Source organism: Podarcis cretensis (assembly GCF_951804945.1).
Source record: "Podarcis cretensis genome assembly, chromosome: 6".
In the NCBI taxonomy this organism is placed as follows: Eukaryota; Metazoa; Chordata; class Lepidosauria; order Squamata; family Lacertidae; genus Podarcis; species Podarcis cretensis.
The window spans coordinates 4,124,726-4,146,285 of record NC_137175.1 but is presented as its reverse complement, the minus strand read 5'-3'; the positions used below and the strand labels follow the sequence as shown (position 1 = coordinate 4,146,285).

General features: G+C 47.4%; 1 protein-coding gene across 3 annotated transcripts in view; it reads right to left on the bottom strand.

Moving 5' to 3' along the window:
- RBCK1 (RANBP2-type and C3HC4-type zinc finger containing 1) overlaps positions 1–21,560 on the bottom strand; it is a 37,237-nt gene that overhangs the window by 1,644 nt on the left and 14,033 nt on the right. For all 3 annotated transcript variants that reach the window (XM_079979496.1, XM_079979498.1, XM_079979497.1), the window contains exons 3-12: positions 20,688–20,832; positions 19,784–19,877; positions 17,338–17,536; positions 14,279–14,421; positions 14,002–14,175; positions 11,803–11,963; positions 9,323–9,434; positions 6,787–6,966; positions 3,863–3,961; positions 1,711–1,854 (exon numbers count right to left, since the gene is read on the bottom strand). In XM_079979496.1, the coding sequence (XP_079835622.1) occupies positions 1,711–1,854; positions 3,863–3,961; positions 6,787–6,966; positions 9,323–9,434; positions 11,803–11,963; positions 14,002–14,175; positions 14,279–14,421; positions 17,338–17,536; positions 19,784–19,877; positions 20,688–20,832 (1,451 nt within the window). The remainder of the gene's footprint in view (positions 1–1,710; positions 1,855–3,862; positions 3,962–6,786; positions 6,967–9,322; positions 9,435–11,802; positions 11,964–14,001; positions 14,176–14,278; positions 14,422–17,337; positions 17,537–19,783; positions 19,878–20,687; positions 20,833–21,560) is intronic.

Below are 21,560 nucleotides of genomic sequence, written 5' to 3'. Positions count from 1 at the left end.
CCTCATCGTACGCAAGACCAGAAGCAGTTCCCAGCCACACAGGTGTGGACAAAAGACACCTGATTACATCCCTTGGGCTAGGGTGGCTGGGCAGGATTCTTGGTCTGCAACATCAGGGCTGTGGAACAGCCCTGGGCCATCGCCAGCCCTCTTGTCTCATTAACTGGAAGTTTCCCATCTCGGCTTTCTCACACCTGCACAATCAAGCCACACAACTTCAAGAAGCCCTGGACCCGAAAAGACGGAGAACTACAGAATTAGGGCATGCCATTTCAGGGGGTGAAACTTAAATGCTTCAGTGCAAAATATGTTTTCGGGTTTGAGGAATTCAAATTTGCTATTGTTTTTGAGACTGGACAACATTTAGCGTTGGAAACCCGTGTATAAAGCACATAAGCTGCTCTTGGAAAACCAAAGGATTTTAATTTTACCTTCTGAATGTATGTCACCTAGCCCAATCCTGACACAAGGCAGTAGCTCCTTGCAATGCTTATTGGAGGCAGCTGATTGGCCACTGTGGGTATTAGATGCTGGACTAGGCTGGACTAGTAGAATTTGTCTTACATTCTTACAAAGCTTGGATTGGAGCGGCTGCCGAGGCCACATAACACCAGCCTTGAAAGACCTACATTGGCTCCCAGTACGTTTCCGAGCACAATTCAAAGTGTTGGTGCTGACCTTGAAAGCCCGAAATGGCCTCAGCCCAGTATACCTGAAGGAGCGTCTCCACTCCCATCGTTCAGCCTGGACACTGAGGTCCAGCACCGAGGGCCTTCTGGCGGTTCCCTCTCTGCGAGAAGTGAGGTTACAGGGAACCAGGCAGAGGGCCTTCTCAGTAGTGGCACCCACCCTGTGGAACGCCCTCCCATCAGATGTCAAGGAAATAAACAACTATCGGACTTTTAGAAGACATCTGAAGGCATCTCTGTTTAGGGAAGTTTTTAATGACTGATGTTTTAATTTGTTTTTAACTTTCTGTTGGAAGCCACCAAGAGTGGCTGGGGAAACCCAGCCAGATGGGCAGGTTGAAATAATAATAATAATAATAATAATAATAATAATAATAATAATACAGTCATACCTCAGGTTACAGACGATTCAAGTTGCGTTTTTTCGGGTTGCAGACTGCCGAAACCTGGAAGTACTGGAACAGGTTACTTCTGGGTTTTGGCGGTCGCGCATGCGCAGAAGTGCTAAATCGCACTTTGCGTATAAGCACCGAATCGCAACCCGCGTGTGCACAGATGCACAGACGCAGGTTGCGAATGCTGCGGGTTGCGAACGTGCATCCCGCACGGATCACGTTCGCAACATGAACATCCACTGTAATTATTACTATTATTATTATTATTATTATTATTATTATTATTATTAAGCTTCAACAGCCAACCAGTTTCTTGGGAAGAGTTTATCTGTTGCAACACCTTCAACTCTGCTCTTGCATCCTGCAAGTCCTCACTATGGTCCTCAGCAGCTAAACAACCAGATGTTGTAGTCCAGGTGTTTTGGACTACAACTTCCCATCAGCCCCAGCCGGCATGCGCAAAGGTTGAGGTTCCTGGTGTCGCACAGCCCATGCCCATCCAAGTGGATGGAATCTTTCAAAGCCAAATCCGTGAATGTGTTGGGGGTCCTTAAAGGACCCCCAGAGCCCGCCACACACCATCTGAAGAGAATCCGCTCTCTGTCGCACGCTTGATCAACACATACCGCAGGCCCCCATCGTGGCCCTTTAGTCACCCAGCAGATCTCCGTGTGGCAGACAGTGCATCGGATCCAGTCGCAGCCGTCTTTCTTCTGCACGATAATCTTGCATGTGGGACAGTGCATAGCTTCCCCTTTCTGAACCATGCTCTGAAAGGGAAAGCATGTTTAGGTTTGCCTCTTCCAAACCTAAGGGGGCAGGGATAGGGGCAAGGGGGTGATGGCAGGTGATTGCATGGTGCAGACTGTGCCAGAACTGAACTATTCACTCCCCCAGGGTGGGTGATTGTTGTATGGATGGGTCTAGAAATAATAATAATAATAATAATAATAATAATAATAATAATAATAATAAGGGCGGCTAACACCAGGTATAAAAACAATTGATTGAACTACAACTTAAAAACAAGATTAAAATACAACATTAAAATGCAGCCTCACTTCAGTAGGAACTCAAATCAAAAACTTTTGGGGGGATGGAAACGTCAAGTCTTCACCAAGGCCAACTATCCAGACCGGTCCCACGAGGGCCAGAAAAAAGCCAGGGAAGTCCTCAAATAGGAGTTCCATCACAGAAGGAGAAAGGAAAAAGGAAAGAAGGGGAGGGGATCAAGTTGATTCCAAGCCAAAGGCCAGGTGGAACAACTCTGTCTTACAGGCCCTGCGGAAAGAAATCAGATCCTGCAGGGCCCTGGTCTCATGAGACAGAGTGTTCCACCAGGCCAGGGCCAGTGTTGAAAAGGCCCTGCCTCTGGTTGAGGCTAGTCTGACTTCCTTAGGGACCTCTAGGGTGTTGCTATTTATGGACCTTAAGGTGCTCCGTGGGGCATAGAAATCCCCAAACTCTTCCAAAACTATATGTGCATGCTGCAAATCAGCTGGGATCAGAATGCATGTGCAAACCAGATCATCAGGCTTTCCTTGCCCTGACGGGTGATGGAGTTGTGTTGATGTCCAGGCCCAATTCAAGGGGGCTCATGTTTTTAAAGCCCTGAGCAACTTTGCCCCCCAAATATCCAAAGGTGTCTCCATCACTACAGACTTCTCAGATGTTAAGCTACGTGGGGGTGGAGGGGCTGTCTTGGTCATCCGGCCCCTCTCAGAAGGGATAGGCTGGGACAGAGCCTTCTCTGCAGCAGCCCCTAAGTTGTGGAACTCCCTCCCCATGGAGGCGCCCTGAGTCCCTGCACAGCTTTTGCCATACAACGAAGCCACATGCTCTTTACTTTGCCCTTTGACAACTGAGGGGGTTTGTGGGACCCACCCCTTTCGCTGAATTTATACTGCTCTGTTCCGTTTTGAAAGGTTTTGAATGTCTGATAGCTGCAATGGTTTTATCGGGGGGGGGGGGTTGGGTTGGAATTGTATATTCTACTGTTGGAACCCATCCTGGGTGGGTAGGAAATCTTATGAATAAATGAATACATTAAGCTGATCTACTGATTCGTTCTATCTATCTATCTATCTATTTGTATGTGTGTGTGTATAAAATAAATACATTTATGAGAAAACAGACGTACATACAAGTAAACAAACATACAATCAATTCAACAAACCACCACACTATAAGATACAAGAAGATTAATATAATTATCATCATACAGTAGTACCTCGGGTTATATACGCTTCAGGTTACAGACTCCGCTAACCCAGAAATAGTGCTTCAGGTTAAGAACTTTGCTTCAGGATGAGAACAGAAATCGTGCTCCAGCAGGAGGCCCCCTTAGCTAAAGTGGTGCTTCAGGTTAAGGACAGTTTCAGGTTAAGTACGGACCTCTGGAATGAATTAAGTACTTAACCCGAGGTATCATTGTATATACTCCTGATACTGAACACAATTATAAAACTTATAGAGAAGAATTTTAAAACTGACTTCCAATTAATCTCACCATACTTTAAGATTCACGATACATTTTTGCATGCGTTTCGTGAATTTTTCATTGCTGACTTTGTGCTGTTTACCACCCTGATGTTTTTTCCCTTAAAGTTGGAGCTGCCAACATTTTTTGCAGGTAAAATGAACAAGCCAACTGCTCTCTTTCCCAGCTACTTCATGAACCAGGGGGCGGAGGACTGCTAATATACAGTGTGGGCTTGAACTTGGGGGGTGTGACCCTCTCTCTCCCCCTTTCAGAGCCCCTCAGCCACCCCTTCTCACCAGCAACATCTGTGTGGTTTGCTGCGCAGCCTGGTCATTCTGAGCTCGGATCTGGAGATCATCCTGATACTCTTTGCAGTTCATGTTTTCGTGAATAGCCTGCAGATAAGACATGTGGTTTGGATCCTGACTTCCAGTCACCTTCCCCCCAGATGGTTAGCAAACACTAGTAGGGTGCCCCAGAAATGACGGCATGTACCCAATAGCCTCTTATCAAGCTGACCTAGGCACCCGCTGAAAATGGCAGATTCCGGATACGACCAATGGGCAGGAAATGGTCGATTGTTCTATTTTTGTTCTAGGAAGGGTTTTATCTGAATATTCTACCCCAAGTACCAATATCCATCCGGGGCCTATTTGGCTCTTCAGCACTGAAGATTACCGTATTTTTCGCTCCATAAGACACACTTTTTTCTTCCTAAAAAGTAAGGGGAAATGTCTGTCGGTCTTATGGAGCAAATGTGTAATCCCTGGAGCCGAATTGCCCAGGGGCAAAAAGCAGATCATGCTTTTTTTTTTCTTTGAAAGAGGGAAGTGGGTGTTGAAACAAAGCCGCTGGTCGTTTGCCGATCAGGGAGAGAGATAAGGGACGCTAGATATAAAGGAGGCTGCATGGGAGCAGGGAGGTAAAGACAGCAAACTTGCAAAGGGGGGAAACAGGAAGACTAAAGCAATAAGGAGATAAATTAGAAGAAAAGGAGGAGCAAAAAACTGCTCCAGCTAAGGAAAAGACACTAAGGCAAACAAGAGGGAAGGGGGTGTTGAAAGGAAACAGCTGATCGGTGGGATCGGAAGAGAGATAAGTGACACTAGAGATAAAGGAGGCTGCCGGGGAGGTAAAAGCCCATGGATCCTCAGGATTTTTACATTGGGTCACCCCAAATTCACCATCAGATCACATAGCATGTCCATGGCTACATCCTGCACCCAAAAAAATCACGCATCCACTGTTTTCGTGGGGCCGCAATGGTGCAAAAATGTGGTTACAAAGCACGGATCCACATGGATCCTCAGGATTTTTGCATTGGGACACCCCAAATTCACCATCAGATCTCATTTCTGTGGCCACAGCATGAACCGCAAAAATCATACATCCATTGTTTCATTCGGAATATTTTTTTTTTCTTGTTTTCCTCCTCTAAAAACTAGGTGCGTCTTATGGAGTGAAAAATACGGCAATTATTTTTCTTACACACTTCAAGCTGACATCTACCCCCATTCCCATTCTGTCTTGCACTCTACATCTTAGAAATGTAGAGATAGAAGGGACCCTGAGGGTCATCTAGTCCAACCCCCTGCGATGCAGGAATCTCAACTAAAGCATCTTCACCAGCATGCACAATCCCTACTTCACCCATAAGGAAGTATTTAGAAGAGTTTGAACTACCTGTATTCAGAGATACAGGTAAAAGTGAGGAACCCCTTTGACCCAACAGGCCTCCCCATTTGGCCTGCAAGACTGTTGTTTTTACCTAAATCCTGCCCACCTGGCCTTATATCTGACAGCAAATGACATCAGGTGTGGCACCAGAAAAAAATAAGACACAGCCCTGTGGCTTTCAAGGTGCCAACAATCAGCTGATAGCTGGGACTAGCAAATCCCTTACCTGACTGAAGGCATGCAAAGGAGCTCATTGCAACCACCGATCAGGTGGAGAATGGCTGCACCAAGCTCTTCTGAACATGCTGTCTGGCAAAGGTTTGCAGCGCCCACAATCAGCTGACTGTTAGTGCTTGCAAAGGCGGCCAACAGATTGAGGTTGAATCCTGACAAGACAGAAGTTCTATTCTTGGGGGACAGGAGGCGGGCAGGTGTGGGGTATTCCCTGGTCCTGAATGGGGTAACTGTGCCCCTGAAGGACCAGGTGCGCAGCCTGGGAGTCATTTTGGACTCACAGCTGTCCATGGAGGCACAGGTCAGTTCTGTGTCCAGGGCAGCTGTTTACCAGCTCCATCTACTACGCAGGATGAGATCCTACCTGCCCGCGGACTGTCTCACCAGAGTGGTGCATGCTCTGGTTATCTCCCGCTTGGACTACTGCAATGTGCTCTACGTGGGGCTATCTTTGAAGGTGATCCGAAAACTACAACTAATCCAGAATGCAGCAGCCAGACTGGTGACTGGGAGTGGCCGCCAAGACACTGGTCTTGAAAGCACCAAGGGCCTTCTGGTAGTTCCCTCCCTGCGAGAAGCCAGGTTACAGGGAACCAGGCAGAGGGCCTTCTCGGTAGTGGCACCTGCCCTGTGGAAGGCCCTCCCACCAGATGTCAAAGGGAAAAACAACTAGCAGACTTTCAGAAGACATCTGAAGGCAGCCCTGTTTAGGGAAGCCTTTAATGTTTAATAGACTATTGTATTTTAATATTCTGTTGGAAGCCGCCCAGATTGGCTGGGGAAACCCAGCCAGATGGGCGGGGTATTAATAATAATAATAATAATAATAATAATAATAATAATAATAATTATTATTATTATTGCTCCAAAGCTTGCAGGCCTGCTTTGAATAGGAGAAATAGGGGAAATGTCCTTTTGCAAGGGCTGGCATCCCTCTGCTTACAGGTGCAGCCTGAATACAAATCGTGCCAGCAAATATATTTTAAAGGGATGCTTGAAATGGACGCAGTCAGTGCCAATCAGCTGACTGACACCAACAGACACTTTCAAAAGAGCTCGGCTGATTGGCGCTGCGAGAGAGCCCCTCTCAAGTTGCCACCTGATGTCATCATGACATCAGGTGACTAGCCTTGCACCAGCAAGGGACAGCCAAGGGCAGGATCCGGCCCACCGATCCTGAGCTCCAACCACGTTTGCCATCTCCCAGCTGTGGACTGGTCTTCCCTTCCCTGCCCGCAGGCTAAATTTCTAGCGTAACCGACACATCCATGCACAACGGCAGTTTCTAGATGAGCAGAGAGCATCTCACCTGGCAAAGCAGGCAGTTCACCTTCTCGCACACGGGACACGGGAACTCGTTCACGTCATCCTCATAGAAGCACCAACCCCGGCAGTCCGTGGTTTTGCAGTGGTAGCTGGAGCGGCTACGGTTTTCGGCAACGGAGATTCCCAGGTCCAAGAAACGCTGGTACTCGTCTTTGCTCAGGAGCTGGAGATCAAATGGAGAAAACAACCATAGAATCATAGAATCCTAGAGTTGGAAGAGACCACAAGGGCCATCAAGTCCAACCCCCTGCCAAGCAGGAAACACCATCAGAGCACTCCTGACATATGGTTGTCAAGCCTCTGCTTAAAGACCTCCAAAGAAGGAGACTCCACCACACTCCTTGGCAGCAAATTCCACTGTCGAACAGCTCTTACTGTCAGGAAGTTCTTCCTAATGTTTAGGTGGAATCTTCTTTCTTGTAGTTTGGAGCCATTGCTCCGTGTCCGCTTCTCTGGAGCAGCAGAAAACAACCTTTCTCCCTCCTCTATGTGACATCCTCTTATATATTTGAACATGGCTATCATATCACCCCTTAACATTAGAGGAGACCCCCAAAAGGGGACGCAAATTGCCCCAGCTGCCTAATCATGCTGTTTTAAGTCAGGGAATCTGCCTCCGAAAGTATTGAGTGAGAATAATGTTACCCGCGGAACCTGGGATTTTGCAAGAGCTGCTGGGCTTAGATAGCAGGGTTGCAAGCTCTAACTGGTGCATCAATCAATCTGATATGTAGCTCAGTTGGTTAGAGCACGGTGCTGAGAATTGAGGTTACAGGGAACCAGGCAGAAGGCCTTCTTGGTGGTGGCACCCACCCTGTGGAACGCCCTCCCATCAGATGTCAAGGAAATAAACAACTATCTGACTTTTAGAAGACATCTGAAGGCAGCCCTGTTTAGGGAAGTTTTTAATGTTTTGTTGTGTTTTTAATATTCTGTTGGGAGCCACCCAAAGTGGCTGGGGAAACCCAGCCAGATGGGCAGGGTATAAATAATAAATTTTATTATTATTATTATTATTATTATTATTATTATTATTATTATTCCTACATTGCAGGGCGTTCAACTAGATGATCCTCAGAGTCCCTTCCAACTCGACAATTCTTTAATTCTATGATAATCAGCCAGAAACAATTTGTGAGAGCATTCATGTGCCACACTGATTAGGAATGTTGAACCAAGGAATCCTAATTGCTAAAAACTGGGGAAAAGAAATTGTGCCAACAAAAAAGGAATGGCAAGACAAACTGTTAAGAGTATATTGAATTGGCTATATTAACAGAGGCAATTGGAGATCACACTAGACAAGAGTTTCAAAAAGCATGGGGAATACCTTCACAAAACAGTGCCCTAAAATACATACCTGGACTTGTTTCAATTAATGTCTGCAGGAGGCTTTGTGGCTATTTAAGTTATAATTAGAAAAATCTTAATAATTATTCAGCTTATAAGAAGTAAATAAGGAAGCCAGATACAGGATAAAGGAAGTCTTTTATTTGGTTGTTTGTATTGTGGTATGTTATGCTTATTGTATTTCTACATTGGATGGGGTGGGGGATTATGTTATGTTGTACAGTGGTGCCCTGCAAGACGAACGCCTCGCAAGATGGAAAACCCGTTAGACGAAAGGGTTTTCCGTTTTGGAGGCACTTCGCAAAACGAATTTCCCTATGGGCTTGCTTCGCAAGACGAAAATGTCTTGCGAGTTCCTGCGGGGTTTTTTTCCTTTCCCCCCCTTTTTCTAAGCCGCTAAGCCGCTTATCAGCTGATCCGATAAGCCGCTAAAAGCCGCTAATAGCGCTAAGCCGCTAAGCCGTCAATGGGCTTGCTTCGCAAGACGAAAAAACCGCTAGACGAAGAGAATCGCGGAACGGATTCTTTTCGTCTTGCGAGGCACCACTGTAAATAAAATTTTCAATTAAAAAAAAAAGGGCTGTTGAACCAAGGAGTTCAATGCCCCTCCCTGTGAAGCTCATTGGGTGAACATCAGAGACACCAGTCACTCTCTCACTCTCAACCCAGCCTACCTCACAAGGTTGTTGTGAGGATAAAATTGGGGAGAGGGAGGAAAGAAACACATACACTATCCTGAGCTCCCTGTGGGAAATCCGGTGTGTGTATGTGTGTAAGGTAAAGGGACCCCTGACCATTAGGTCCAGTCGTGACCGACTCTGGGGTTGCGGCGCTCATCTTGCTTTATTGGCCGACGGAGCCGGCGTACAGCTTCCGGGTCATGTGGCCAGCAGGACTAAGCCGCTTCTGGTGAACCAGAGCAGCGTACGGAAACACTGTTTGCCTTCCCGCCGAAGCGGTACCTATTTATCTACTTGCACTTTGTCGTGCTTTCGAACTGCTAGGTTGGCAGGAGCAGGGACCGAGCAACGGGAGCTCACCCCGTGGCTGGGATTCGAACCGCCGACCTTCTGATCAGCAAGTCCTAGGCTCTGTGGTTTAACCCACAGCGCCACCCATATCCTGTGTGTGTGCATGTGTGTAGAAAACAGACATTTTAACAGGCCTACCGCTTTGACCTCCCGTTCCAGCAACTGCCCCGGGCAGGAGTATTTCTCATCAATGTAGGGACAGCGCACTTCGGGCTCCTGGCTGTTGAGGATGGTTCCTCTCAAGCAGTCCCTGGAGGGAGAAATTATGGGGGGGGGGGTGAAGGGGACACACACGTCACACAGGAATGGGAGGTTCAGAAACTTCGGCCGGTGCAGAATTCAGCAGCCAGGCTACTCACTGGGACAAGGTGGTTTGTGTATATTGCATCCATCCTGGCCCAACTGGTTGCCAGTGAGTTTCCAGGCCATAAAGCCTTAAACAGACTTCTTACAGGGTCCTCGCCATGGGATCACATTCACCCGGTGCTATACCAGCTGCACTGGCTCCCGGTGGAGTACAGGATCGGGTTCAAGGTGCTGGTTTTAACCTTTAAAGCCCTATACGGCCTAGGACCCTCGTACCTACGGGACCGCTTTTCCTGGTATGTCCCACAGAGGACCTTACGGTCTGCAAATAAAAACATCTTGGAGATCCCGGGCCACAGGGAGGTTAAATTGGTTTCAACTAGGGCCAGTGCCTTTTCAGTACTGGCCCCAACTTGGTGGAACACTCTGTCACAAGAGACTAGGGCCCTGCGGGACTTGACAAATTTCCACAGGGCCTGCAAGACAGAGCTGTTCCACCGGGCCTTTGGCCAAGGCACAGTCTGACCCCCTCCTTCGGTAACCCTCACAGAACTCTAGCCCAATGGTTGCCATTAATTTTATTTTGAATTGATTTTAGAATGAGTTGATTTTCGAATGCATTTCAATTAATTGATTGGGATTTTTTGTAAATTGTGTTACTTTTATTGTCGTTAGGCACTCTGAGCCCGGCTTCGGCTGGGGAGGGCGGGATATAAATAAAAAATTATTATTATTATTTTTTACTAAACGGCTCGGGACTGCAATATCTCAAGGACCGCCTCTCCCCATATGACCCTAAGATCATCATCCGAGGCTCTTCTTCGTGTGCCTCCTCCACGAGAGGTCCTGAGGGTGGCAACCCAGGAACAGGGCCTTTTCTACAGTGGCTCCCCATCTGTGGAATACTCTCCCCAGGGAGACTTGCCTGGCACCTTCACTATTTAGCTTTAGGTGCCAGGCAAAAACACTGACATTATTATTATCAGCTCTCAACATAAAATCACAATAAAAAACAACAAAATACATACTAATAATAAAAAAGCAAGAATAACTCAATAACCTCCCCCCAATACATTTTAAAAGGGCAAGCAGCCAAAAGGTGGCTACAGAAGCACATTTTTGCCTGGCACCTAAAGGTGTATAATGAAGGCACCAGCTGAACCTCCCTGGGGAGAGCGCCCAATGCCCTTTTAAATGTTTTGTGGGAGTTATTTTTTCATTGCTTCTGTTTTCACTATTTATGTGTTTTTATCTTATGAACCAGGGACGCAGGTGGCGGTGTGGGTTAAAGCCTCAGCGCCTAGGGCTTGCCGATCGAAAGGTCGGCGGTTCGAATCCCTGCGGCGGGGTGCGCTCCCGCTGCTCGGTCCCAGCGCCTGCCAACCTAGCAGTTCGAAAGCACCTCCGGGTGCAAGTAGATAAATAGGGACCGCTTACCAGCGGGAAGGTAAACGGCGTTTCCGTGTGCGGCTCTGGCTCTGGCTCTGGCCAGAGCAGCGATGTCACGCTGGCCACGTGACCCGGAAGTGTCTCCGGACAGCGCTGGCCCCTGGCCTCTTAAGTGAGATGGGCGCACAACCCCAGAGTCTGTCAAGACTGGCCCGTACGGGCAGGGGTACCTTTACCTTTACCTTTACTATCTTATGAACCACCCAGAGATTGTTTGACGAAGAGTCCAGGTCCGAATACAGATCCTTAGGGCACTTGACGCTACACTTCTCTCCTCTTGGGGAAAATTCCCATTTATTCTCTTCTTCTTAAGGGAGCCGTTCTATCCCAGCTTTGAAGGTGACCCAGAAACTGCAACTAATCCAGAATGTGGCAGCCAGACTGGTGACTGGTAGTGGCTGCCAAGACCACATAACACCGGTCCTGAAAGACCTGCATTAGCTCCCAGTACGTTTCCAAGCATAATTCAAGCATAATGTTGGTGACCTTTATAATCCTAAACAGCCTCGGTCGAGTATACCTGAAGGAGCATCTCCACCCCCATCATTTGGCCCAAACACTGAGATCCAACGCCGAGGGCCTCCTGGCGGTTCCCTCCCTGCAAGAAGCGAGGTTACAGGGAACCAGACCCAGGGCCTTCTCGGTGGTGGGGCCCACCCGTCATATGTCAAGGAAATAAACAACTATCTGACGTTTAGAAGACATCTGAAGGCAGCCCTGTTTAGGGAAGTTTTTAATGTTTGATGTTTCATCATGTTTTTAATATTCTGTCGGAAGCTGCCCAGTGTGGCTGGGGAAACCCAGCCTGATGGGTGGGGTATAAGTAATAAATTATTATTATTATTACTGGATCGTTTACTTACTTGCAGAAGGAATGCAAGCATTCCCGCAAGGTCACCCCTTCGCCGGGCAGCAGGGCCAAGAAGCAGATGGGGCACTCCAGGGCCTCGTCCGATGGCACCAAGCTCTGCCCATCCAGCTGCAGCAGCCGCTGGTAGTTTTTCTGTTTCTTCTGCTCCTTAGCCTACATAAAAAGAAAGAGAGAGACAGAGAAACATTGGAGAGATTGAAGCATTTGGCAAAATGTCCAGATTGACAATCCATAAAACTGAATCAGAATCTGAGTGTGTCTGAACGTGCCAACTGAATTGCAAGATCAGCTAAGAGATAAGACAGGCTTTAAGATCTGCCCGCAATAGATTAAATATATTGGAAGTGATGTAACAGAATCCTGGGGAGAACTTAATAATAATAATAATAATAATAATAATAATAATAATAATAATTTATTATTTGTACCCCGCCCATCTGGCTGGGGTTCCCCAGCCACTCTGGGCGGCTTCCAACAAAGATGAAAGATACACTAAAATGTCACATATTAAAAACTTCCCTGAACAGGGCTGCCTTCAGATGTCTTCTGAATGTCAGGTAGATGTTTATCGCTTTGACATCTGGTGGGAGGGAGTTCCACAGGGTGGGCGCCACTACCGAGAAGGCCCTCTGCCTGGTTCCCTGTAACTTGGCTTCTCGCAGTGAGGGAACCGCCAGAAGGCCCTCGGAGCTGGACCTCAGTGTCCGGGCAGAACAATGGGGGAGGAGACGCTCCTTCAGATATACTGGACCGAGGCCGTTTAGGGCTTTCAAGGTCAGTACCAACACTTTGAATTGTGCTCGGAAACATACTGGGAGCCAATGTAGGTCTTTCAAGACTGGTGTTATATGGTCTCAGCGGCCGCTCCCAGTCACCAGTCTAGCTGCCGCATTCTGGATTAGTTGTAGTTTCCGGGTCACCTTCAAAGGTAGCCCCACGTAGAGCGCATTGCAGTAGTCCAAGCGGGAGATAACTAGGGCATGCACCACTCTGGCAAGACAGTCTGCAGGCAGATATAAAGCTAATTTTCTGCATGTTATAAACTTGTACATATCCTTACATTTTCTATTATGTTATCAACGAATAAATTTTGTATGTTTATTCATGCAGAGAATAATATGTGCTGAGAAATCAGAGAGAGGGGCTGAGGGAAGTCTCTGGAGCGGAGGGTTTGATGGTTGGTGTGGGAAAACAATGAATATGATATGTTTTGAAATTTTGTTTTGTTGAAATTGTTAATAAAAAATATTTTGAAAAACAAAATGAAAAATAAAGCTAATTTTCTGCCATTAATAAGAAATATTAAGGCGGCTTCCTTTTGTACCAAGAACCACAGCTGGCTTGTGGACAAGAGGTGGCCATCTCCCATTTATAGGCCACTAGTGCATCAATTTCTAAAGGGTTTATGTAAGCTGGCACAAAGTATTCATAAGAAAATGAGAACAAAACCAACATGTGGCTCTTGGGAGGTTGCCTGGAAGAGAATGTGGCCCTTGAGGCTGGAGAGAGCAAAGTACTGTAGTTGTTAGGGAGTCAGACCAGAGCCTGGGAGAGACCAGGGTTTGAATCGGTCTCAACTGGACCTAATGGTCAGGGGTCCCTTTACCTTAACAATCCTGTAACATGCAGAGAATAGCATCTATAGAGAAATCAGAGATTGGAACTGAGGGAAGTTGGGGGGGGGGGCGGGGAGGGAGGGGTGTTTATGGGAGGGAGGGGGAGGGGGAAATGAGGGTGAAATTAAGGATGATATGTTTTAAGATACAGTGGTACCTCAGGTTACGTACTTAATTCGTTCCGGAGGTCTGTTCTTAACCTGAAACTGTTCTTAACCTGAAGCACCACTTTAGCTAATGGGGCCTCCCACTGCCACCGCACCGCCGGAGCACTATTTCTGTTCTCATCCTGAAGCAAAGTTCTTAACCCGAGGTACTATTTCTGGGTTAGCGGAGTCTGTAACCTGAAGCGTATGTAACCCAAGGAACCATTGTAATATGTTTTGTTGAATTACTTAATAAAAAAAAATTAAAAAAAAGAACCTTGAGGCACTCAAGAGATGAAGGTGGGAGACGAAAGCAACAGGTAAATAAGTAAGTTAAAAGGTTCAAAGCACACACACACACACACACACACACACACACCGATCTACATGGTCACTTCTGGCTGCCTCGCCCTCCCAACAGCCAGTCACCTGCTCATACTGCCGCGTGGCTTCCTCTTCCTTCTGCAACCGCTGCAGCTCCTCCACGTCCGGCTGGTACCCTTCTGGCAGGATGTATCCCTTGGGGCGCTCAGCGCAGCACATCTCGCAGCCGGGCCTGGTGGGCTTGTTGACAAAGGTGCAAGTTGGGCATTCCCAGCCGACCTAGGTAGCACCCCGCACAGGAAAGAAAAGGAGGCGGATGGGAGCATCACAGAGGGAAAACAGCATCTCTACCTGCGTCGCCCGCCCCCTCGCAATCCATTACCGGTGGGGGCACGGTGGGCAGAGGTGACGCAGTGCCCCTCTTCTCCTCTTGGAGGTTCGGGGCACCCGAGGGGTCTGTTGGCGTCGAGGCTGCCGCTTCTGACGTCCCGCGTGGCACCAGCACACCCTCTCGAATGCCTAGCTCTAGACCAAAAGGAAAAGGAAATTATTTTCTTTTCTTTTTCCAAAATTTTTTATTGGTTTTCCAAATTTCTTACAAACATAAACAACAAAAACGAAAAAACATTACTATATAAAAAACAAACAAACAAACAAACATTTATCCTAACTATTATAATCATATTTTTATTACCATTGTTAAATGACTTCCTTGAATCCCTCTAGCTGTGTTTTCATATATCTCATTGTAGCAGTTTTCCAATACTAATTTCCAATCAATTTACCTTGGTCAATTAACATCTTTCTTTCTTATCCTATTCACTTGTATCCATGTTATTATTAAATTTGAAACATTTAACTCCTAAGCCAATTTGGTACTCACAAATGATGCTAATTATGTTATCTTAGAATATTTTGCTAAATAGTCCTTAAATTTATTCCATTCTTCTTGGTATTCCTCCTCCTTCTGTTCGCGGATTCTACCGGTCAGGTCTGCCAGCTCCAGAAAATCCATCATCTTCATTTGCCATTCCTCCGCTGTTGGTATTTCTTGCAATTTCCAAGATTTAGCTAACAAGATTCTTGCTGCATTTGTGGCGTACAAAAACAGTCTAACATCTTTCTTGGGCAATTCCAAACCTGTTATTCCAAGTAGAAAGGCTTCTGGTTTTTTAATAAAAGTATATTTCAACATCTTTTTCAACTCATTCTAAATTTCCCCCCAGAAGTCTTTCACCTTAGGACACACCCACCACATATGGAAAAAGGTACCCTCCTTTTCTTTGCATTTCCAACATAAGTTATCACCTGTATGATAGATCTTTGCTAATTAAAATTAAGTAAAATTTAAAGGGGGGGGGGGAGAAAATGATTTTCAAGGAGATCCTCCCTGGTGGGTCTGGGAGCAGACTTTGGGTGTCTGGGGCTGCCTTCCTGGTAGGTGCGCTGGCTGGGTTGAGGGCAGGTAGTTAGGAGGGCGCCAGGCTGGCACGTCTGAAAGAAACTAGAAGCAGCTGCCTTCTTGCCCTGAAAGAGGCATTCCTCCCTTTGAGGAGTTAGCTACGCAAAGAAGAAAGTCGCGCAAGGGTCGTGCACATCGCCAGAAAATCTGGACCAAAACCACTCTGGAACAGCTTTGACTGATTGATTGATTGATTGATTGACTGATTGCTCGATCAAGTTTACTTATATGCTGCTTCTGAGCTGCACCCAAAGCCGACTTACAGCAATACATTGGTACCTCAGGTTACATACGCTTCAGGTTACAGATTCCGCTAACCCAGAAATAGTATCTTGGGTTAAGAACTTTGCTTCAGGATGAGAACAGAAATCATGCTCCGGTGGCACAGCGGCAGCAGGAGGCCCCATTAGCTAAAGTGGTGCTTCAGGTTAAGAACAGTTTCAGGTTAAGAACGGACCTCTGGAATGAATTAAGTACTTAACCCAAGGTACCACTGTAATAGGGACACGGGTGGTGCTGTGGGTTAAACCACAGAGCCTAGGATTTGCCAATCAGATGGTTGGCGGTTCGAATCCCTGCAATGGGGTGAGCTCCCATTGCTTGGTCCCTGCTCCTGCCAACCTAGCAGTTCAAAAGCATGTCAAAGTGTAAGTAGATAAATAGGTACCGCTGCGGCGGGAAGGTAATGCCCCTTCCGATCTTCAGGAGGAGGGGGGGTTGTGGGATCACGACCCCGCCCACACTCACTCTGCGAGGCTGGCGTCAGCCTCGCAGGAGACAGGGATTCACCCAATTAGCATACCCTGTGGCGCCAGCCAATTGGCTGGTGGCAGGGGCGGGCCTTCCTAGGGCCACTTAAGGTCAGGGCAGCCCCTGGCTCGCCCCCTTTCTTCCCTGGAGACGACACAGTTTCCCACCCACCCGCCCTTTAGGTTTTGCCACTGACCTTGCTATGGGCTTCGGCTGGTCGCCGCAAGGGGCCTGGTAGGAGTTTTTCCATTTGGCTAATTGGCTGGTTTTGTGAGCCACTTGGTTTTTTCGCCTACCTCGTAGCAAATCGTCACAACTCCCTCGGTTTTGGCGGTAGGCATTGGCTGGGGTATTATCATGCAGATGAGGTTGGGGGGGAGGAACGCCATCACCTCCCCCAATGCTTGAAGGGTAGTTCGTTAAAGGACTCCGAGGGGCGACGCCTCGTCCGAAACCTACGGAGGCTAGGGCCTAAAGCGCGCCCCCGAGCGGTAACCCCTCGGGGAGCGCCTAGGGATATGCATCTCGGGTGGCTCCCCCTGTTGGTGTTTAACCCTTCCCGGTCAGACCGGATAGTCGGTTAGGGCCAATGCCTAAAGCCAATACCCTTCTTTCCTGTAATCAATAAAGTTGTGGCCATTTTCGCCCATTAACCTAAAACTCTGTGTCCGTTGTCTTCATTTATTCCACCTGTGGGGGGGAGGGAATAGCCACACAAACGGTGTTTCCGTGTGCTGCTCTGGTTCGCCAGAAGCGACTTAGTCATGCTGGCCACATGACCCGGAAGCTGTATGCTGGCTCCCTCGGCCAATAAAGCGAGATGAGCGCCGCAACCCCAGAGTCAGCCACGACTGGACCTAATGTTCAGGGGTTCCTTTACCTTTACCTTACCACTGTAATTCAAAACATTACAATACAAAGCTTTACAAAATACCGAACAGGAAGGGCAATGATAGCATGTCCCTTTGCTACCCTGCTGGCAGGACCAAGTCCTGGCACAGATCCCTTTGCTGTCAGAAAAGTCTTCAGTCAGTCTCTCTTGATGTTTGACTCCACTGGTTTGGGTCCTACTCTCTGGAACAGCAGAAAACAAGCTGGCTCCATCTTCCACGTGAACCTGTTCCATATCTGGCACCTTCTGGGGTGCCACCTCCTCCTAGCAGGAACCACAGCCCAGCATCGCCCGTCACGCTTGCAGAAGGGTGATGTTCTCCGCACTGATCACTCACCTTCCAGCTGCCTGCGCTCATGGTCCCGCTGCAAGGCGTCTTTGCTCAGCTTGGCTGCCCTGGCAGAGAGAAGATACAGGTAAACTGCGTCACCGTCCTTCTGGATGCCGTGGTAGTGAAGAGTCTCATGGTCTCGTGGAAGCCTCTGCCCCATCACCCATTTCTGGATGCTGGGGGGAAAGCCGTAGTGAAGGAACACCTGGGCCAGGTGAGAGAGGAAGAAGAGACAATTTCAGAGCCCCAAAGCCTCGCAAATCAAGGAAGTCACAAACGGTTTATGTGGGACAGCTAGGTGGGCTAAACAAAATGGGAAAAGTACACCCAGCAAGAGTTTCATTAGCCCAGAAATGGAAGCAAGAAGAAATTCCGACGAAAGAAGAATGGCAGACAAAATTAATGGACTGCACAGAATTAGATAAAATGACAGGAAGGATTTGAAACCCGTGGGACCAGAGATTCACAGAAGATTGGAAGAAATATACGAGCTATTTGAAGAGCAACTGTAATGAACAAATTACGCTAGTACGACTACAAGAAGTTTTGTAAGGAGAAATGTATGAAACATTGCAAAGTAGAGAAAGAATAGAGATATTAGTTATGAGACTTAAATGTTATAGTGAAAGTAAGAAATGTGTATTAAGTGATAGATTGGAAAATTTTCAGATGTGATCGATGGAAGTAAAAAAACCTGTATAAGATGTAAAAGTATGTTTAATTACTGTTGAAAATGATATTTTTTTAAAAAAACTAATAAAAATTTATTTTTTTAAAAAAAGGGAAATGTATACCCAATGAGGACTTCTGTGCTACTCAAAAGCTCGCTTTGAATTACTTGAAAGTGATTTACAGATGGTGCCGTATTTTTCACTCCATAAGGCACACCTACTTTTTTTTTGGGGGGGGGGAATTAAAAATAAATAAATATGCGACTCTTGGGGGCTTTTGCAGGAGGTGGGGGAAGTGAGAGAGCCTCGCTCTGTCCCTGTCCCTCTTTCCCTCTTTCTGCTGCTCCCCGAGCTTGTGGGGCTGGCGAGGGAAGCCCGGGTTCCCCCCCTCCAGCCCCAGGGACAACACATTCGCTCCATAAGATGCACAGACATTTCCCCTTAGGTTTTAAGAGGGGGAAAGTGTGTTTTATGGAGCGAAAAATACGGTATTTAACTCCAAGTAGGCTTGCTAAGATGTACAAGACAGAATCAGATAAGTGCTGGAGATGCAAAGAGGCAGAGGGAACGTTCTTTCATAGATGGTGGACTTGTAAAAGAGTACAGAAGTACCTCTTGTTACGTTCGGTTCAGGTTACGTCTTTTTAGGTTGCGTCCTGCGGCGACCCAGAAGTACTGGAAAGGGTTACTTCCGGGTTTCGCCGCGCACACATGCGCAGATGCTCAAAATGACGTCACGCGCATGCGCAGAAGCAGCAAATCGTGACCCGCACAGATGCGGGTTGCGTTCTGCTCATGTTGCGAATGGGGCTCCAGAATGGATCCCATTCGCAACCAGAGGTACCACTGTGTTGGGAAAAAATCCATAATGAACTGAAAAAAATGTTCGAAAGTACTTTCCCCCCAAAAACAGAAAAGTCCTTTCTGTTGGGGATAATTCAGAATGAAATTCCCAGGTGTCAAAAAAGATTATTTACGTATGCCACTACTGCAGCCCGTTTTTTGTTAGCCCCAAAATGGAAAACGAGTGAGGTCCCAGCGAAAGAAGAATGGCAACGGAATATGTTGACGGAATATGTGCAGCTTGCAGACTTAACATATAGAATAAGAGAACAAGAAGAACATATATTCAGAGAAGATTGGAAAACGTTTATTGAATACAGTGGTACCTCTGGTTATGAACTTAATTCGTTCCGGAGGTCCATTTGTAACCCGAAACAGTTCTTAACATGACGTACCACTTTAGCTAATGGAGCATCTACTTCTGGGTTAGCAGAGCTCGTAACCTGAAGCATGCGTAAGGAAGACAGTACGTAACCCGAGGTTCCACTGTATATGGGAAATAACTATAGCTGAAAACGCTGGCAACATTTAGATCAATTCAACAGTGTAAATAAGTTTTGATGGATGTAATAATGGAATACTGAATGGGATGGTTTCTGTAAAATATGCAGAGATGTAAGATATGTAAAATGAACCATGGAAAGAGAAAAAGGGAAGCCGCTGATATCTTAGGGATGTAAAAACGAGTATTTTAAATTGTAAAACAAAATTTAACAAAAATTGTAAATAAATTTAAAAAGCTTGCTTTTCTGCTCAACAAAAACAGTGCTGTTGTTTTTCATGCTTCTGACTAGTCCGAAAGTTTAAGCAGCTCCTTCAGTTAGCCAATATTTTATTATACAGGTGATATCCAATGTTTGTCATAGTTGTCACATAAACATTGCAGGGTGTCCCATGCGGGATTCAAACCTGCAGCCTTGGCCTTATCAGCCCATTACCATGTCTTTGAGGGATGCCAACGTCATGCAAGGCTGGACTTTCAGGTAAATGGGGACGGTGCTCATCTGGGCATCTTCTACGCCCACCCACAGCCTGGGAGAAGAAAGGAAACGATCTATTATTCCTTGTCCCCGAATTGTGTCGGCCCACTCCTCCTTTCAGAAACCTTTATAACTCCAGAGACAACCATGCTGCTTTTTGCTATGGCAGGAGTGTGGAAGCTCTGACCCTCCAGCCCTCTTTATCAGGCCCTCAATACCTTTCCTAGGCCACACCCCCTTCCCAGATGGATAGAGAATGAAGGGTTTGCAAGGGTGTGTAGAAACTAGAAGAGTGTAAAAAGGTAAAGGGACCCCTGACCATTAGGTCCAGTCGTGGCCGACTCTGGGGTTGCGGCGCTCATCTCGCTTTACTGGCCGAGGGAGCCGGCGTACAGCTTCCGGGTCATGTGGCCAGCATGACTAAGCTGCTTCTGGCGAACCAGAGCAGCGCACGGAAACGCCGTTTACCTTCCCACCAGAGCGCTACCTATTTATCTACTTGCACTTTGACGTGCTTTTGAACTGCTAGGTTGGCAGGAGCAGGGACCAAGCAACGGGAGCTCACCCCGTGGCGGGGATTCGAACCGCCGACCTTCTGATCGGCAAGCCCTAGGCTCTGTGGTTTAACCCACAGCGCCACCCGCGTCCCTAATAGGAGTGTACAAAGGTGAAAATCTACACCTGTTGCTCTGCCCACTTTCGCTGCCATCCCTGCACACCATGTGGCCCCTGGAAGGCTGCCCGGAAGTGAATCCGGCCCCCCAAAAGCATCCCCCTGCCCCTGCTCTATGGAACTGCCGTCTCTACCCGTTGACGATTGCTCTCAGCTATTCGCTGGCCTTTTCGCGCTGTAATCCGTCACCTGATGTCTTGCGTGGGGTAGGCGTCCTTCTGTAGCTGCACCACCACGGGGGCACGGCGCTGGGCCAGCCAGGCGGCACACTCCTGGGCTGCCCCCTCGTCCCCTCCGCTGATGGCTTCCGCCAGCTTCAGGGCCTGCTGTTCCGCTGAGAACGAGAAACGGGTTGGGTAGGCCGAAGTGTGACGCGGCAGCTAAAAAAGCCAATGCAATTCTGGGCTGCATCAATAGGAGTATAGCATCTAGATCAAGGGAAGTAATAGTGCCACTGTATTCTGCTCTGGTCAGACCTCACCTGGAGTACTGTGTCCAGTTCTGGGCACCACAGTTCAAGAAGGACACTGACAAACTGGAACGTGTCCAGAGGAGGGCAACCAAAATGGTCAAAGGCCTGGAAACGATGCCTTATGAGGAACGGCTAAGGGAGCTGGGCATGTTTAGCCTGGAGAAGAGGAGGTTAAGGGGTGATATGATAGCCATGTTCAAATATATAAAAGGATGTCACATAGAGGAGGGAGAAAGGTTGTTTTCTGCTGCTCCAGAGAAGCGGACACGGAGCAATGGTTCCAAACTACAAGAAAGAAGATTCCACCTAAACATTAGGAAGAACTTCCTGACAGTAAGAGCTGTTCGACAGTGGAATTTGCTGCCAAGGAGTGTGGTGGAGTCTCCTTCTTTGGAGGTCTTTAAGCAGAGGCTTGACAACCATATGTCAGGAGTGCTCTGATGGTGTTTCCTCCTTGGCAGGGGGTTGGACTTGATAGCCCTTGTGGTCTCTTCCAACTCTATGATTCTATTCTATGATTCTATGATTCTAAGTCGTGGCGGCAAACTCGCCTGCAGAAACCAGGGGGTGTTGCAAATTGCAACGGAGAT